This window comes from Mesocricetus auratus, unplaced genomic scaffold (assembly GCF_017639785.1).
Source record: "Mesocricetus auratus isolate SY011 unplaced genomic scaffold, BCM_Maur_2.0 Super-Scaffold_100009, whole genome shotgun sequence".
NCBI classification, from domain to species: domain Eukaryota; kingdom Metazoa; phylum Chordata; class Mammalia; order Rodentia; family Cricetidae; genus Mesocricetus; species Mesocricetus auratus.
Window position 1 is genome coordinate 39,009,090 of NW_024429193.1, and position 13,957 is coordinate 39,023,046.

General features: G+C 37.6%; 1 protein-coding gene across 1 annotated transcript in view; it reads right to left on the minus strand.

Annotated features, from left to right (window-relative positions):
- Dpyd (dihydropyrimidine dehydrogenase) overlaps nt 1-13,957 on the minus strand; it is an 819,213-nt gene that overhangs the window by 569,667 nt on the left and 235,589 nt on the right. Inside the window, exon 8 of the mRNA XM_040751969.1 lies at nt 7,257-7,344. Within this exon, the coding sequence (XP_040607903.1) occupies nt 7,257-7,344 (88 nt within the window). The remainder of the gene's footprint in view (nt 1-7,256; nt 7,345-13,957) is intronic.

Below are 13,957 nucleotides of genomic sequence, written 5' to 3' on the forward strand. Positions count from 1 at the left end.
GGAGCAAGAGAAGGAGAAAGAGAGGAGGACACAAGGGACCAGCCAACCAGTGAGTCATAGAGTAGGAACAGAAAAAGAGAAATAGAAAGGTTAAAAGCCCAAAGACAAAATGTACAAGAAGAGAAACAGGATAATTTAAGTTAAGTTAGAAAAACTGGCTAGAAACAAGCCAATCTAAGGCTGGGCATTCATAAGTAAGAATAAGTCTCTGTAAATTTGCTTGGCAGCTAGGTGGCAGGCCCCCAAAGAGGCACACAAAGCAAACCAAAACAAACCAATTAAAAAAAAAAGGTCTGGCCGGGCGGTGGTGGTGCACGCCTTTAATCCCAGCACTCGGGAGGCAGAGGAGGCAGGCGGATCTCTGTGCGTTCGAGGCCAGGCTGGACCGATAGCCTCCGAAACAATACAGAGAAACCCTGTCTCGTAAAAACCAAAAAAAAAAAAAAAAAAAAAAGGTCTGGGCAACCTATGGGGCCCTGGGCAGTAGATCAGTGTTTATCCCTGGCATACAAACGGACTTCGTGTGTCCATAACAAAAAGAGGTATGCTCCCTCAGCCTAGACTCTTAGGGGAGTGCCTGGACCCTGCCCTGAGTGAAATGACAGACTCTAGATATCCCCTATGTCGAAAGAATTGGCGATAGGGGGTGCGGGAGGAGGGGAGGGAGAGGGAACTGCGATTGACATGTGAAGCAAACTATTTAAAATAAAAATAATAATAATAATAATAAAGCTATAGGGTAGATTCATACAGCACCAGTATCCTGAGGATAGTCTACTTCATTCTGAGTGTCACGAATATTGAGTGACAATACATGTGAGGCAATTACTAGACAAAACACAATGGCTTTACATAGAGAAAATCATATGCACAAGGGTTACTCATGATCTTCGTCTCGGGCAGTAAAGCTATTTCAGAATTATCACCAACCGTGTGAACTTGGAATCAGAACAAGGAGATTTGCTCATCTTCAAAATAGACTTACCTGGGGCCAGCAACAGAGCTGAGCAGGTAAGGGCTTTTGAGTCAAGCCTGATGATCTGAGTTTGAGTACTGTACTTATATGATGGAAAGAAATTACTGACTCTCAGAAGCTGTCCTCACACATATAACATGCCCACAAAATACACGAAAACACAATTTAAACATTGAAGACAAAATGGGCTTACTTTGCCATCACCTAATATAAGCTAAAATCACTCAGGGATAACTAATTTAAGTATCTGTAAAAGAACACTGCCAAAATTGTCTCAGTCTCTATTATTTTCTTCTATTTTCATAAGGTGACCAGCCTACCACCTGCTTTTGAAGATTAATATGTGCTTTCTATAGATATGTTAATATGATCAAAGAATAATTGCCCTACATCTCTTTTATCCCCTCTGGGGCTTTTCATGAACTCATTAACAGATGATTTAATGAACTCTCAGCTGGAATTCCTTTTCCCTCATTTTCAAATTCTTGGGAGCCATCTCACAATTATACGAGAGTACTTACAAGTGATAGTAGATTAAACAATATTACAAATTAAAAAAGTAATATTCACATCAACATATTCATGCCTTTTTTGCTTACAATTAAGTCAGGTTTATTATTTTAAATAATGTATTTATAATAGTTGATATTGAGTAGGTACCCAGCTTTTATCTAGGGGGCAGAAGTAAAGTGGGTTGTCTAAAGAGTTTATTGCATTTTCTTCTAAATAAATAGAAAGCATACATGATTATCTACAATTTAGAAATTCCTGATTAAGAAACTAATTAAGAATAACTTTTGCAGAGAGGAATTCTGGCTGTAAGAAGGCACAAGGGAGTTAAGTAAAGGCCACAGAACGGCAAATTTAATACCACAGTTTCTCAATGGATTTTCTTAATTGAAATTATCTCTTCTTCAGCTGTTATAATATTTGGTAATCTACACATTACAAAACATTCTTTTCTTCTAGTAACTGAATAAAAGAAAAAATAACCCAACTGGTGGTAACAATGAGAAAGTAAAACTAAATATGGAATCTAATTTTTCTTTTTTCTTTCTTTCTTTCTTTTTTTTTTTTGGTTTTACGAGACAGGGTTTCTCTGTATTGTTTTGGAGGCTGTCGGTCCAGCCCAGCCTCAGACTCACAGAGATCCTCCTGCCTCTGCCTCCCGAGTGCTGGGATTAAAGGCGTGCCCCACCACCGCCTGGCGGAATCTAATTTTTCAAGAGTATATGTTCATGCTCAACAGCCTTAAGTGGAATGTTATGATGTGGATGGGTGTTCTCAGAACATGCTCACTTGCTATCTTAAGACTAGAAAAGACTTTTCATCTTCAAGTATGACATTGGCTGGCTTATTTTCACTCTTCCTATAAAATTTATTTTCCATGATTAGTGGCCAGTGGTTGCTTGCTGTTAGACCTTTTGGAGTTTTGTGTTATTGTTCTGCTTTTCTTAAACTTAACTCTATTTTCCTTAATGGCCACTAGTCACACCCACTTCCAAGGCCGTGCCGAGAGTTAACAGATTGGATTATATTTTTGATAGAGCCTGGAGTGCCATTAATGTTACAGTGGGAGGTGGCAATACTACTACTGTGAATGAAGCTATTCTTATTTGTTCATTTCATTACAGTGGCAATACCAACTACATAAAAATTGACAATGTACCATCATAGGTTTTATTTGTGCTGGAATACATACAAATCACCAATGTTTTTTTTTTTGTTTGTTTTTTTTGTTTTTTACGAGACAGGGTTTCTCTGTATTGCTTCGGAGGCTATCAGTCCAGCCCGGCCTCGAACTCACAGAGATCCGCCTGCCTCTGCCTCCCGAGTGCTGGGATTAAAGGCGTGCGCCACCACTGCCCGGCGTCACCAATGTTTTAAAGTGTTCTAGTCTCTTATTTTGGTAAATTGTTAAAATGGTTTCAATAAAACTGAATACTTACTCTTACTTTGTTCTAGATATTTGTTGATTTATTTACTGGTGGTGATAGAAGGCATAGTCAAGGCCTCAAGCACAGCATAGACTATGTTAGTCCTGTAATCTCCTTTACCCACATGGAAATAGGAAGGTATTGGGAAGCTTAATGATAGCACAATCAGATCCCTTGACTCTGACATGTTGACAGTGTAGTCAAAGGGACCAGGCAGAAAGGTGCCAACAGTAAGGATCCAGTAGTAGTAAGTAATGGGAGTGCTGCTCACAATAAAGGATTAACACAGGAACAGGTCATCCCTACAATATCTGCCTGCTCACACTATCCCTGATCGCCAACTAAGACGGTCATGGAGGATATTCTTGTAAGACTTTTCCTCCCCCGAAATTTCAAAAAAGATATGAAATCACTTATCAGTTATGTACTTAAAGTTATATCAATGATCCTAGGGTGTCTCAGCCAATGGCTCTTCTCTTACATGATGCTAAACTTTTATTTAGCACCACTACATTTTGTAAGGGTGTAAATGTGAGTTATCGGAAGATGGATAACCAGGAAAATGAACAATAAAAAGAGGATGTGTCCAGATCATTTGACATCTAGGAACATGGTTCCTATACCTGGAATTTGAAGGGACTCACCTTCAAAATGTATTCATCATGCTTAGTCCAGCCCTCATGTTCTGTGATTAGGTTATTCTATTTGAATCACTTGACATTTTCCTTACTCAATTTAAACCTAAGCATGCCACCGAATTTAGATTTCTTTGCTGTTTTAACCTTTAGCACTGAACATGAAACACAATTGTCATTCGGTCCTTGCTTTATTCATATGCTACATTTTATTTTTTGTTTTCTTGAGACAGGGTGTCTCTGTGTAGCTTTGGAACCTGTCCTGGAACTTGCCCTTTACACCAGGCTTCCCTCAGACTTGCAGAAATCCACTTGCCTCTGCCTCCAGATTATTGGTAGGTATAAGACATACTATTTTTGAAATGGTGATATCACCATATAATTTCTACAGTGAACAACTATGGGCATCAAATTTTGACTATTAAGCCACATTAAATTATTTTATACACAACATGGTATGTGTGTTCAAACACACACAACAAAATAAACACATATAACAATGTTTCCACAAAGTAACACACCCCAAATGTGTATATAACACAACATTGGTACTTTGAAATATGTTAGTCATTTTTGGAATTTTCTTGTATTGCTTTTTTTAAAACAAAAAAGAACAATAGATAGACTCTGTCATATTGATTTCAATGAACAAAGAGAGCTAATCGATATTTTGAAAAAGCTGTAAAGAGGAGTCGTCCTCACTCCCATTCTGAGCAGTAACGGCAACACACTGCATGAGTTCTTTTATTTGAGTAAAAATATCAAAACTTTAGAGCCTTCCACCCCAAGCTGTCTAATGTGAATAAGCACAAGGTCTGATCCCAGGAGTTAGAAGGAGCTTAGTCATTCATGGATAAGAGCTGTAAATCTGATATTCATAACAATATGCATAAATATGCATGTAATGAAATACATACCTTAGTGGATTCTGTTTATGTCCATGGGGAGGGGTTGGACTCTAAAAGTGATTTTTTTCCTCTAGCAGTGTGTACAATGTTTTACGTGAGCAACCATGAGAATACATTTATATTAATTCAATACACTTAATGAAGTATCCTGACAAAGGTACATCTAGTAAATTATTTTTCTTTTGATAGGTAATAAAGTAAGATAGTAACTGTAAATACTGGAAAATTATATGACATTTTCACACACACACAAAAGATAAATCATTTCTGTTTTCTTATTAAATTACTGATGTAGCTAATAATGAAGTCCAAAGTACTAATATTATTTGCTTTTTTGTTAGGAGACTGATGGGTTTCACACATCAAACACCAAGGATAATGCACATTGTGACAGAAGCACTGTGTACCTCTTCCCTCTGTGTCTCTAAGATATTAGAAACCTAATGCCCATTTTCCTATGGTCACATTTCCAATCATGCTTTGCTGCTAGGCATATTTTATGATGAAGTTATAGACAATGGGATAGAAGCAGAGGTGGTATGTATAACTTCTACAACATAAAACTAAGAGGACAGGTGCTGCCTGTGAACACAGACATGGTTATTACCCATGGACCAAGAAAGGAATTGCTATATCAAGCATGGGTTTCCCTGTTGCATGCAGTGTTGGAGTGCACTCTGAACACTATTCCAGTGTCTATTGTGTACTTAAAGCAACCAAATATATATCCCCAAAAGCACAAAGGGTCCACTCTTTCTCTTTTTCAAACTCAGTGATAAAAACCAGATAAAACAAGTGAACGAAGGCTAATGATGTTGTAGAAGCAAGGGCAGCAATGATGTAAGGCTTCCAAGTAACAGACAGTTATATGGTAATAGAAAGATCATAAAGGCCCAAATGGTCAAGCGATGTCAAATAAGTCTTTCCTAGGATATATGGCTACTTGTCTGCTATAAACAGAAGTATTTTTTCCTGATGAAATAAAATTTCCTCGTGTATATTTCATATAAAATACTGAAATAGAACATAGCTGCATTCCTCATACCATCACAATAGAATGTCAAATGATTTGCTTTTCAATGTGAAGATGTACAACATAAATATGAAAGGGTTGCACATTGTATTCCTTCATTCACACATTGCAGGGTCCAACAGAGAGTGGTCTTTAGAACCCCATGGCTCCATGAAAAAGTAATAATATAAGGGAACTTAAGAGAAAGAATTTTAAGTAAAACCTGAAGTGTTTTTGATTTTTTCAAACAGAAGGTATTTCTGACAGCTAGAATCACTAGATGTTGTTAAACACTTAATTATCCCCAATTTTTCTAATACTAGGTTTCTTATGTATTAAATTTGGAACTATTTCAATGAATGTTATTTGCTTGACCCTTATTTCCTCAGTACAGACATTCTTCATAAAAATGTGCATAAAGATAGGCATAATCTTTCTAGGATATTCTACTCTAACAGTGAAAATGTATCTTTTATGTCTAACATCTGTAGGAAAATTAATGGTGGATTTAATTGTTACTTGATAGCATCACAAGATATAATTCCTCTCTAATTTCCACTCATTGTGAACCAGGAACTTGTGAATTGCCAGAAGCAGAGAGAAGCAGAAGCTCTTAGAGAGTCACTACTTCTGAGATCATAGAATATATTTTATAGACACTGTGCTATGCGTCTTTTCTCAGTAAAATTATGAAGTTGAAAGAAAGGTCTAAATTCAAAGTATCTTTGAAAGGAAAACCAAGGGAGAATAACAAATATCCTCTTCCCATTGTACAGACTGGCCACTATAGTCAATGAAAATGATATGCAAAAGTACTAAGGACAATGGTGCTAATACTACAGAGAGAGAGCAGATTTACTTCCTTGTCAGTGATAACTTTTAAATCTAAATACAGTTAGTGACAGAGCTTCCCTTGGATGTGGTGTCCATGCTCTATTAAAGGAATAAGTCATTCAAATGAGCACAACTTGGTTAGTAAAGAAGTATTAATAGTGATTGCACTCTGCAAGCAATGATACCTTGACCTTTGCACCAAGTTTTGGTGAGCACTACCCATCATGCAATCACTGAAAGATACAGGACATTTGCATCTCAGTGGACAATACTCAGATATTCAAAGATTGTTGATTGGAAAGGATATGGGCTGAAAGATAGAAGGATGGAGTTGTACTTAAAATATTATCAATTTAATATGCTCAGTTCACATCTCAGAATTTTCCAGAGTATAACATGGAATATTAAAGAAAAATAGAACTCGACACAAGTATAAAATTTAATCGACTATTTGTTTTCTCTGGTCTCTCAATAAATAATAAGGGTGAGGGAAATAGTATCTCCATATCCGTGAGATACTTTTCTGCAGGGAGAGATCCTATATACCCGTAGCACTGACCACTGTAAGATCTCTCCCTACACTTTCCAAAAGATATGAGGACTTTATAAAATGAATATGGAATAATGCCAACTCTGCTTTTTTCTGTTCGTCAATTGTACTGCCATTCAAAGAAACCTACAGCAGCCAGCTACATTGTGAGATATCACCTCAGAGCCCAGTTCTGATGCTTCTACTGTGGTGGGAGGACTAGGAAGACAAATATGTTTTGCTGAAGCTTGTTCTCAATGTACATGAATCAGTACAGACAGGCTGTAAGCACAGGATACATTATGATGTATCAGTCCAAGGAAGATGTGATTTCCACTAGAGAAATGTCTAAAGGTAGTCATTCTAATGGATATTATCAGAAAAAATTAAAGTTAAATAAAGATATTTAGAAATAAATCACTCACCTATCCCGATGAAAGCTGCTTTGTAGCCATTTTCTTTCAAAGTGCTAAGGGTCATTCCATCAATGGAAAGACTTTTGCCACAGATTATCTGTAAGACACAGTATTTTGAGCAATTTTTAATTAAAATTAATATTTAACACATAAAGTCAAATATATTACTATAAAAGTTTTAATGAACAAATTTGTAGTAACTAGAACACTAATATTTTCATTATGGAATAAATGTAGAAAAGCCAGCATAATTATAATCAAGTTAGTAAAGACGTTGAACTACCTCATGACCCAGTATTTAGCCCCTTATCCTATACTTAGAGGGTTATATATCTACCATAAAGACATTTGTACATCTTTGTGCATTGCTGATATATTCACAATAGCAAGGAAATAGAATGAGTCAAGACACCAATCAAAGACAAATGAATAATGAAAATGTGACATATATATGCACAGTGAGATTTTATTCAACCATTCAGAAAGGTAAAAATGTGAAAACTATAGATAAACATATATACCTGGAAACTGTTATATTAAATAAGATAACCCAGACTTCAAAAGACAAATACAGCATGTTCACCTTTACCTAGCTGCATATATATGCATATATATGCTGGGAGAGTGAATCTGGGTAGAAGCCAAAAAATTAGAAATGATTCCATAAATATGAGAGTGGGAAAAGCATTTTTGGTTTGACTTTGTGTGTGTTTGTGTGTGTTTGTGTGTGTGTGTGTATGTGTGTGTTTGTGAGGGGGGGCAGAATCCACCCAAAGTAAGTAGGTTCAAAATGCCATGATACTAACTTAAAAATGCAATTCAAAAAGGTAAACTAAAGTTAGTAAAATGTCTCACCTTATGTATATTGAGAGCACTAAGTTGAGTATTTGAGATAGGAATGTAATAATAGGATAGTGAGGGAGACTAAAAGGTCAAAAAGATCCAAAAAGTCAAGTGAGAACAGAAGGAAATTATACTACAAAATCACATGATTAGCATGTGTATGGAAGTTCATATAGTAAAGATTCACTCTACCTATAGACAAAAGTGTGGGGCTGTAGGGTATTTCACTATGGTCTTTACAAAGGGTAGGTTTTCGTCAAGGGATCTTGTTCATACAGTATGAATAAATCAGAGGGACTATAAGTCTCAATATTTTGCTTGGTCTCAAACATGATTCAACTAAAAATATTATTATTCCTATTTATTTAGGGCAACTAGAGGAGAGCACAGGTACAGAGTCAAAGGACAAATTGCAGGATTCAGTTACCATGTGGGGCCTGGTCATTGAACTCAGTTTGTCAGGTTTAATGGTGAGTGTCATTAACCCCTGAGCCATCTCTCTGACCCATGAATCAATCTTCAGGTGGAAAGCTGCTGAACAAGAGAGACACCCCATTCCTACGTAGAACTGTGCTGTAACCTGGCAAATAAATACTACAATAATTACCCTGCTTCCCCATAGGGAATGATGGCCATTTACCTAGGCAACTGTGCACCAGGGAAATAGGGATAATCAGACATTTCAAGGACTATTAGGCACATGATCTTTATTGACATTGATACCTGGAGACACAAAGTGGGGACCTATGTGAAAGGAAAATGGAGCCTGACTAAAGTCTAGGTCCCTGTGAGCCATCAGAGACACTGACCCTGTCACTGAGCATTTTCCTACTCTCCAAACACATAATTGAAATTGTTACACTTGTCAGTTAAGTAATCCCCAACTGTATCTCTAGTCTGTGCAGTAAGAGATGAAACAGCTATCACATCTGGGAAGTGTACGTGCAAATATCAGAAACCTGACTGAGAGAGTTTCTCTAGCATCATATCACACCCAGGGTGCTGGTGGGATGGGGATAGATGGTACTTGTGCCCATCAAATATCCATTGAGTTGACTTAACCGTTTGTTCCTTGCTGAGATTTACATGGTTCCCACAGGATGAATGTAAACTGTTGTAGGTCTACATTGAGTGTAGCCTGTGTCAGACATGATATAACTGCTGAAGTAGACTGATACAAACATGGAAACTCTGAATGTGGCCATTGATTTGGTGACTGCAGACTTACTGTACTCCACTTCTAAGATGAGTCAGGAACAGCTGACACCCAGGGAATGTACTGTTCACTTCTGAGACAGGCCAACTTCATTAAAAATATGTGTATTACAAAGAGCTCTGCTTCCTATAGAATGCCACAGTGACCCATTCTGAGATGATATCATGCAGTTTGGACAGCATAACCATGAAATGGTCAGTATGCTGGTGTGGTGAATTCAAGTTTCTGAAACTACAGTATACGGTAGATGAACCTATGACTGAGACTAGTCACTTGAGTGAGGTTTAGGGAGCCCAGTTATCATGGATGAGTTGGTGTATCTGCACCCAGAAAGACAGATGCATCTTCAGTCTCCCCTCACAAAGAAAGATACACAAAACTTTTAAAGTTGCTTTCGAGTTTTGATAGCATTATATTACTAAAGATAAAGTCTCTATTAGGTCATAGTGAAAGAAAAATGACTACAATTCGTATGCACATATGGCTAAGAGTATGTATTGCAAAAGATGATATAGTTCTTCACAAGCAGTTCATGAAAAGTTTTTGTTTTTAACTTTTGAGTTGCATAATTAACTACTTTGCATTTTAGAGGTGTAATAATGAAAATACTTAAGATCCTTGATTTACCATGAAGTATGTATTCACTGTGTTAGCAAGAAGTTTACAAACAACAACAACAGCAAAAGAATGAAAAGGGAAATATGTAAAGATCCAATCATCTATTAATGAATAAGAAAACACAAAGTTTCAGAACTGGTTCTTTTAAACATAATGTTAACTATGAAAACCAGAACATAGTTTCTTAGCCGGGCATTGGTGGCACAAGCCTTTAATCCCAGCACTCGGGGGACAGAGGCAAGCAGATCTTTGTGATTCGAGGCCAGCCTGATCTACAAGAGCTAGTTCCAGGACAACCTCCAAAGCCACAGAGAAACCATGTCTTAAAAAAACAAAAAAAAGGGGGCTGGAGAGATGGCTCAGTGCTTAACATCACTGTTTGCTCGTGCAGAAGGCCTGGGTTCAATTCCCAGCACCCACATGGTGTCTCACAACCACCTGTAACTTCAATTCCAGGGGATCTGATGCCTCCATAGGCACCAGGCACATATGTTGCACATATATACATACATGAGGCAAAATACCCGTTAACATGAAATAAAAGTGATTAAAAAAAAGAAAAACCAAAAAAAGAAAAGAAAACATAGTTTCTTAAAAAATATAAGTTAAGAAAACACAAGTTTAGAAATGAGAAGACAATTACAATCACACACATAGGTGAGATAATTCTGTTGACCTCAGAAAGACCATATCTAAATCTATGCTAATAAATTCAACAGTAATAATGAAATTTGTCTAGAAAAATAGATACTGGCAACATCTGTACTGGAATTCAGTGATGGAAACTTTGACAACTTTAAAAATACTTTGTAAACTTGCTGAAATATTGTCTCTTAAAAAATTCTTTGCGCCGGGCGTTGGTGACGCACGCTTTTAATCCCAGCACTTAGTAGGTAGAGGCAGGCGGATCTCTGTGAGTTCAAGGCCAGCCTGGTCTACCGAGCCAGTTCCAGGACAGCCTCCAAAACAATACAGAGAAACCCTGTCTCGAAAAACCAAAAAAAATCCTTTGCAACTTGTACAGCCACTATGGAAATTAATATGGAGGCTTCTCAGAATTGATCTATCTCAATATCCAACTATACTACTCTTGGGCATGTACCCAAAGGATGCTCCATCTTACTATAAGGACATTCACTCAACTATGTTCATAGCAGTTTAATTGATAATAGCCATAAAGTGCAAACAACTTACATGTTCCTTAGCTGAGAAAAGAATAAAGAAAATATGGTACATTTATACAATGGAGTATTACCCAGTTGTTAAAAAATGACATTATGAAATTTGCAGCCAAATGTATGGAACTAGAAAAAATCATCCTGAGTGAGATAATCCAGACCAGAAAGACAAACATGGTATGTACCCACTTACAAGTGGATAGTCAGTGTTACACGTAAAGAATAATCATGTTGCATTCAAAGACCCAGAGTGACTAAGTAACAAACAGAGCTTAAAAGGGAGAATTATTGAATCTCCCTGGGAAGGGGAAATAGAATAGATTTTGCCAGTGGACTCAGGTTATGTGAGGATCTGAACAGGAGGGATCAGGTGGGGGAGGAAGGAACTGAGTGAGAGAGTACAGTGATAGAAAACTAGAATAGGTAGACATTTCGGGGGCAATATGGAAACCTAGTGCAGTGGAAACTTCCTGGGACCTACAGAGATGACTCTAATGAGGACTCCTAGTAATGAGAATATGGAGACTGAATTGGCAATCTTCGGTAACCAGGCAAAGCATCCAATGGTGGTACTGGGACACTAACCCAGCCAAAAAGCTATGGGCCTTTCCTGTCTTGCCTGCAAGATGTGCTGTGGCAATGGAGGCTAAGAGCTTGTGCAAGTGGCCAACCAATAACCCATGCCATGATAGGGAGCCCAAGTCAGACACTGCCTGGATGGCCAGGAACCAGAGACTCAGAGACCTAGGATAGAGTCAAACACAACTTTAACAAAAGTCAGTTAAATGATTCTTAATGATACTCTAATATACTCAAAGATTGGTGTCTAGCCTGATGGGAGTCAGAGAGGCTTCACTCTGAAAATGATGGTATGAGATGCAGAGACCCACAACTAAACATAAGGCACAGTTTACGGAACCACAGGAAAAGGAGAATGAAGGATTGTAGAAGTCAATCAGTCAAGGAAACTGGGAGAACATGGCCCACATTATCAACTATGCAGCATTCATATGGACTTTTAGAGACTGAATATTCAATCAAAGAGCCTGCATGGGTCTGGGCTAGGTTCTCTGCATAATCGTAATGGCTTTGTAGCTTGCTGTTCTTGTAGGACTCCTAACAGTGGGAAGTTCTGGGGGGAGTATCTCTGACTCTCTTGACTCCTTTCCTTCTACTGTGTTGCCTCATCCAGCCTTGATAAGAGGATATATGGTTAGTCTTATTGTAACTTGCTATGCCATCTTTGGTTGGTACCCCTAGGATGCCTGCTGTTTTTGAAGGGAAATGGAAAAGGAATGGATCTGGGGGAGAGGGGAGGTGGGGGGACTGGAAGGAGTGGAGTATAGGGAAATAGGTGGAATGTAATATATAAGAGAAGAGTTAAAAAAAGACCGTGGCACTCAGAGGCATATTTTTCAACTTAATAAGAGTCTCAATATATTTATCAATAATTATAATGCACTTGAAAGGTAATTTTTATAGACTATTATGAAAAGCTGCCAAATACTGTAAGCAACCAAAATAGTCAAAGCAAAACAAATACATGACTCTTACAGTGTAAATTCTATAAGGACAAGAGTATCCCAATCTTTTTTGTACTCTATAGTAATAATACAATGACGTGAAAAGAGATGAGTAGGCTGTTTTAGAAAGACAAAAACAATAAAATGATAAAAGCCTGTTCATGAAGACAACATTTATATACTTCTTTGAACATGGAGAAGTTGAGTTGGTGCCTATGAAGAGCCTTTACCCCTAATGACTAGTATTCAAGGTATAGGAAGGTACTCAGGCAGCTAAACCCTAACACAGCTACAAATCCTTCAATACACAATGGTACCTTCTCTGAAGATAGGCTGGTGTAATAGTAGTGAAAAGCTTGTGGGAGTAACCAACTAATATCTGATTTGACTTAAGGACCTATCTGTCAGGAGGAAACAATGCCTGACACTGCTCGGGTGGCAAAGAACCTGAAACTAGATAGGCAAGGGACTTAGAAGAAAACTGGATATGACTGTTCTGCTAAAAGAATATAGCAATAATATTACTCCTAATAACAATAATCCTAATGCAATATTCAGAGAAGTGTCTAGCTTCTTCATCATTGGAAACAAAGACACACCGTCAGACAATTTGCTGAGTGTGAGAGACTCAGTCCTAAATGGGATGACTCCATTAAATCCTTTCCCTTAGGCCTCATGTAATACTGCAGAACAGGAGGCAAAGGTTAAGAGCAGAAGAGATGAAGAAAAACAAGGAAATAAGACTTCCTAAACACTGAGAGGCGGTGCACTTAGGAACTCCCAGAGAAGGTGACAGCATGCACATGACCTGCACAGGGCTGAGTGAATTGACACCACTGGGAGGAGAAGTGGATACAAGACCTCATCCCTAACCCGGAAGCCATCTCCAATTGACAACTACTTCTAAATGAGAAATTAGTTTTCTACAATGGAGTCTATCGAGTATACAAACCACTCCTACAGCCAGGCCCCATGCTTAGCAGTAGATGATTAACACAAAACAAACGCAGTGACATTTCTAGTTCTTTGTCTCATAAATTTTGCCAGGGATTTTTTTTAATGTTCTGGGTTCTTTGAGTATATATTATGGTTTCTATTTTTATAATTCTTGGGGGATTTCTGTGTGTCTTTCTGCTTATATCTGTTTCTTGAGCTTTTACCTTGGCTCTTTTTCCTGGCTCCATATTTACTTTGTCCTTTTCTGGTTTGTCTGTTTCTGTTTTATCTTATCTCATTTTGTTATCCTATTTTGTTCTATTTTTGTTATTCTTTAAATGTCCATTTATATTCTAATGAAAAGCAAAAGGATGTTGATTTGGGTAGGTAGGGAAG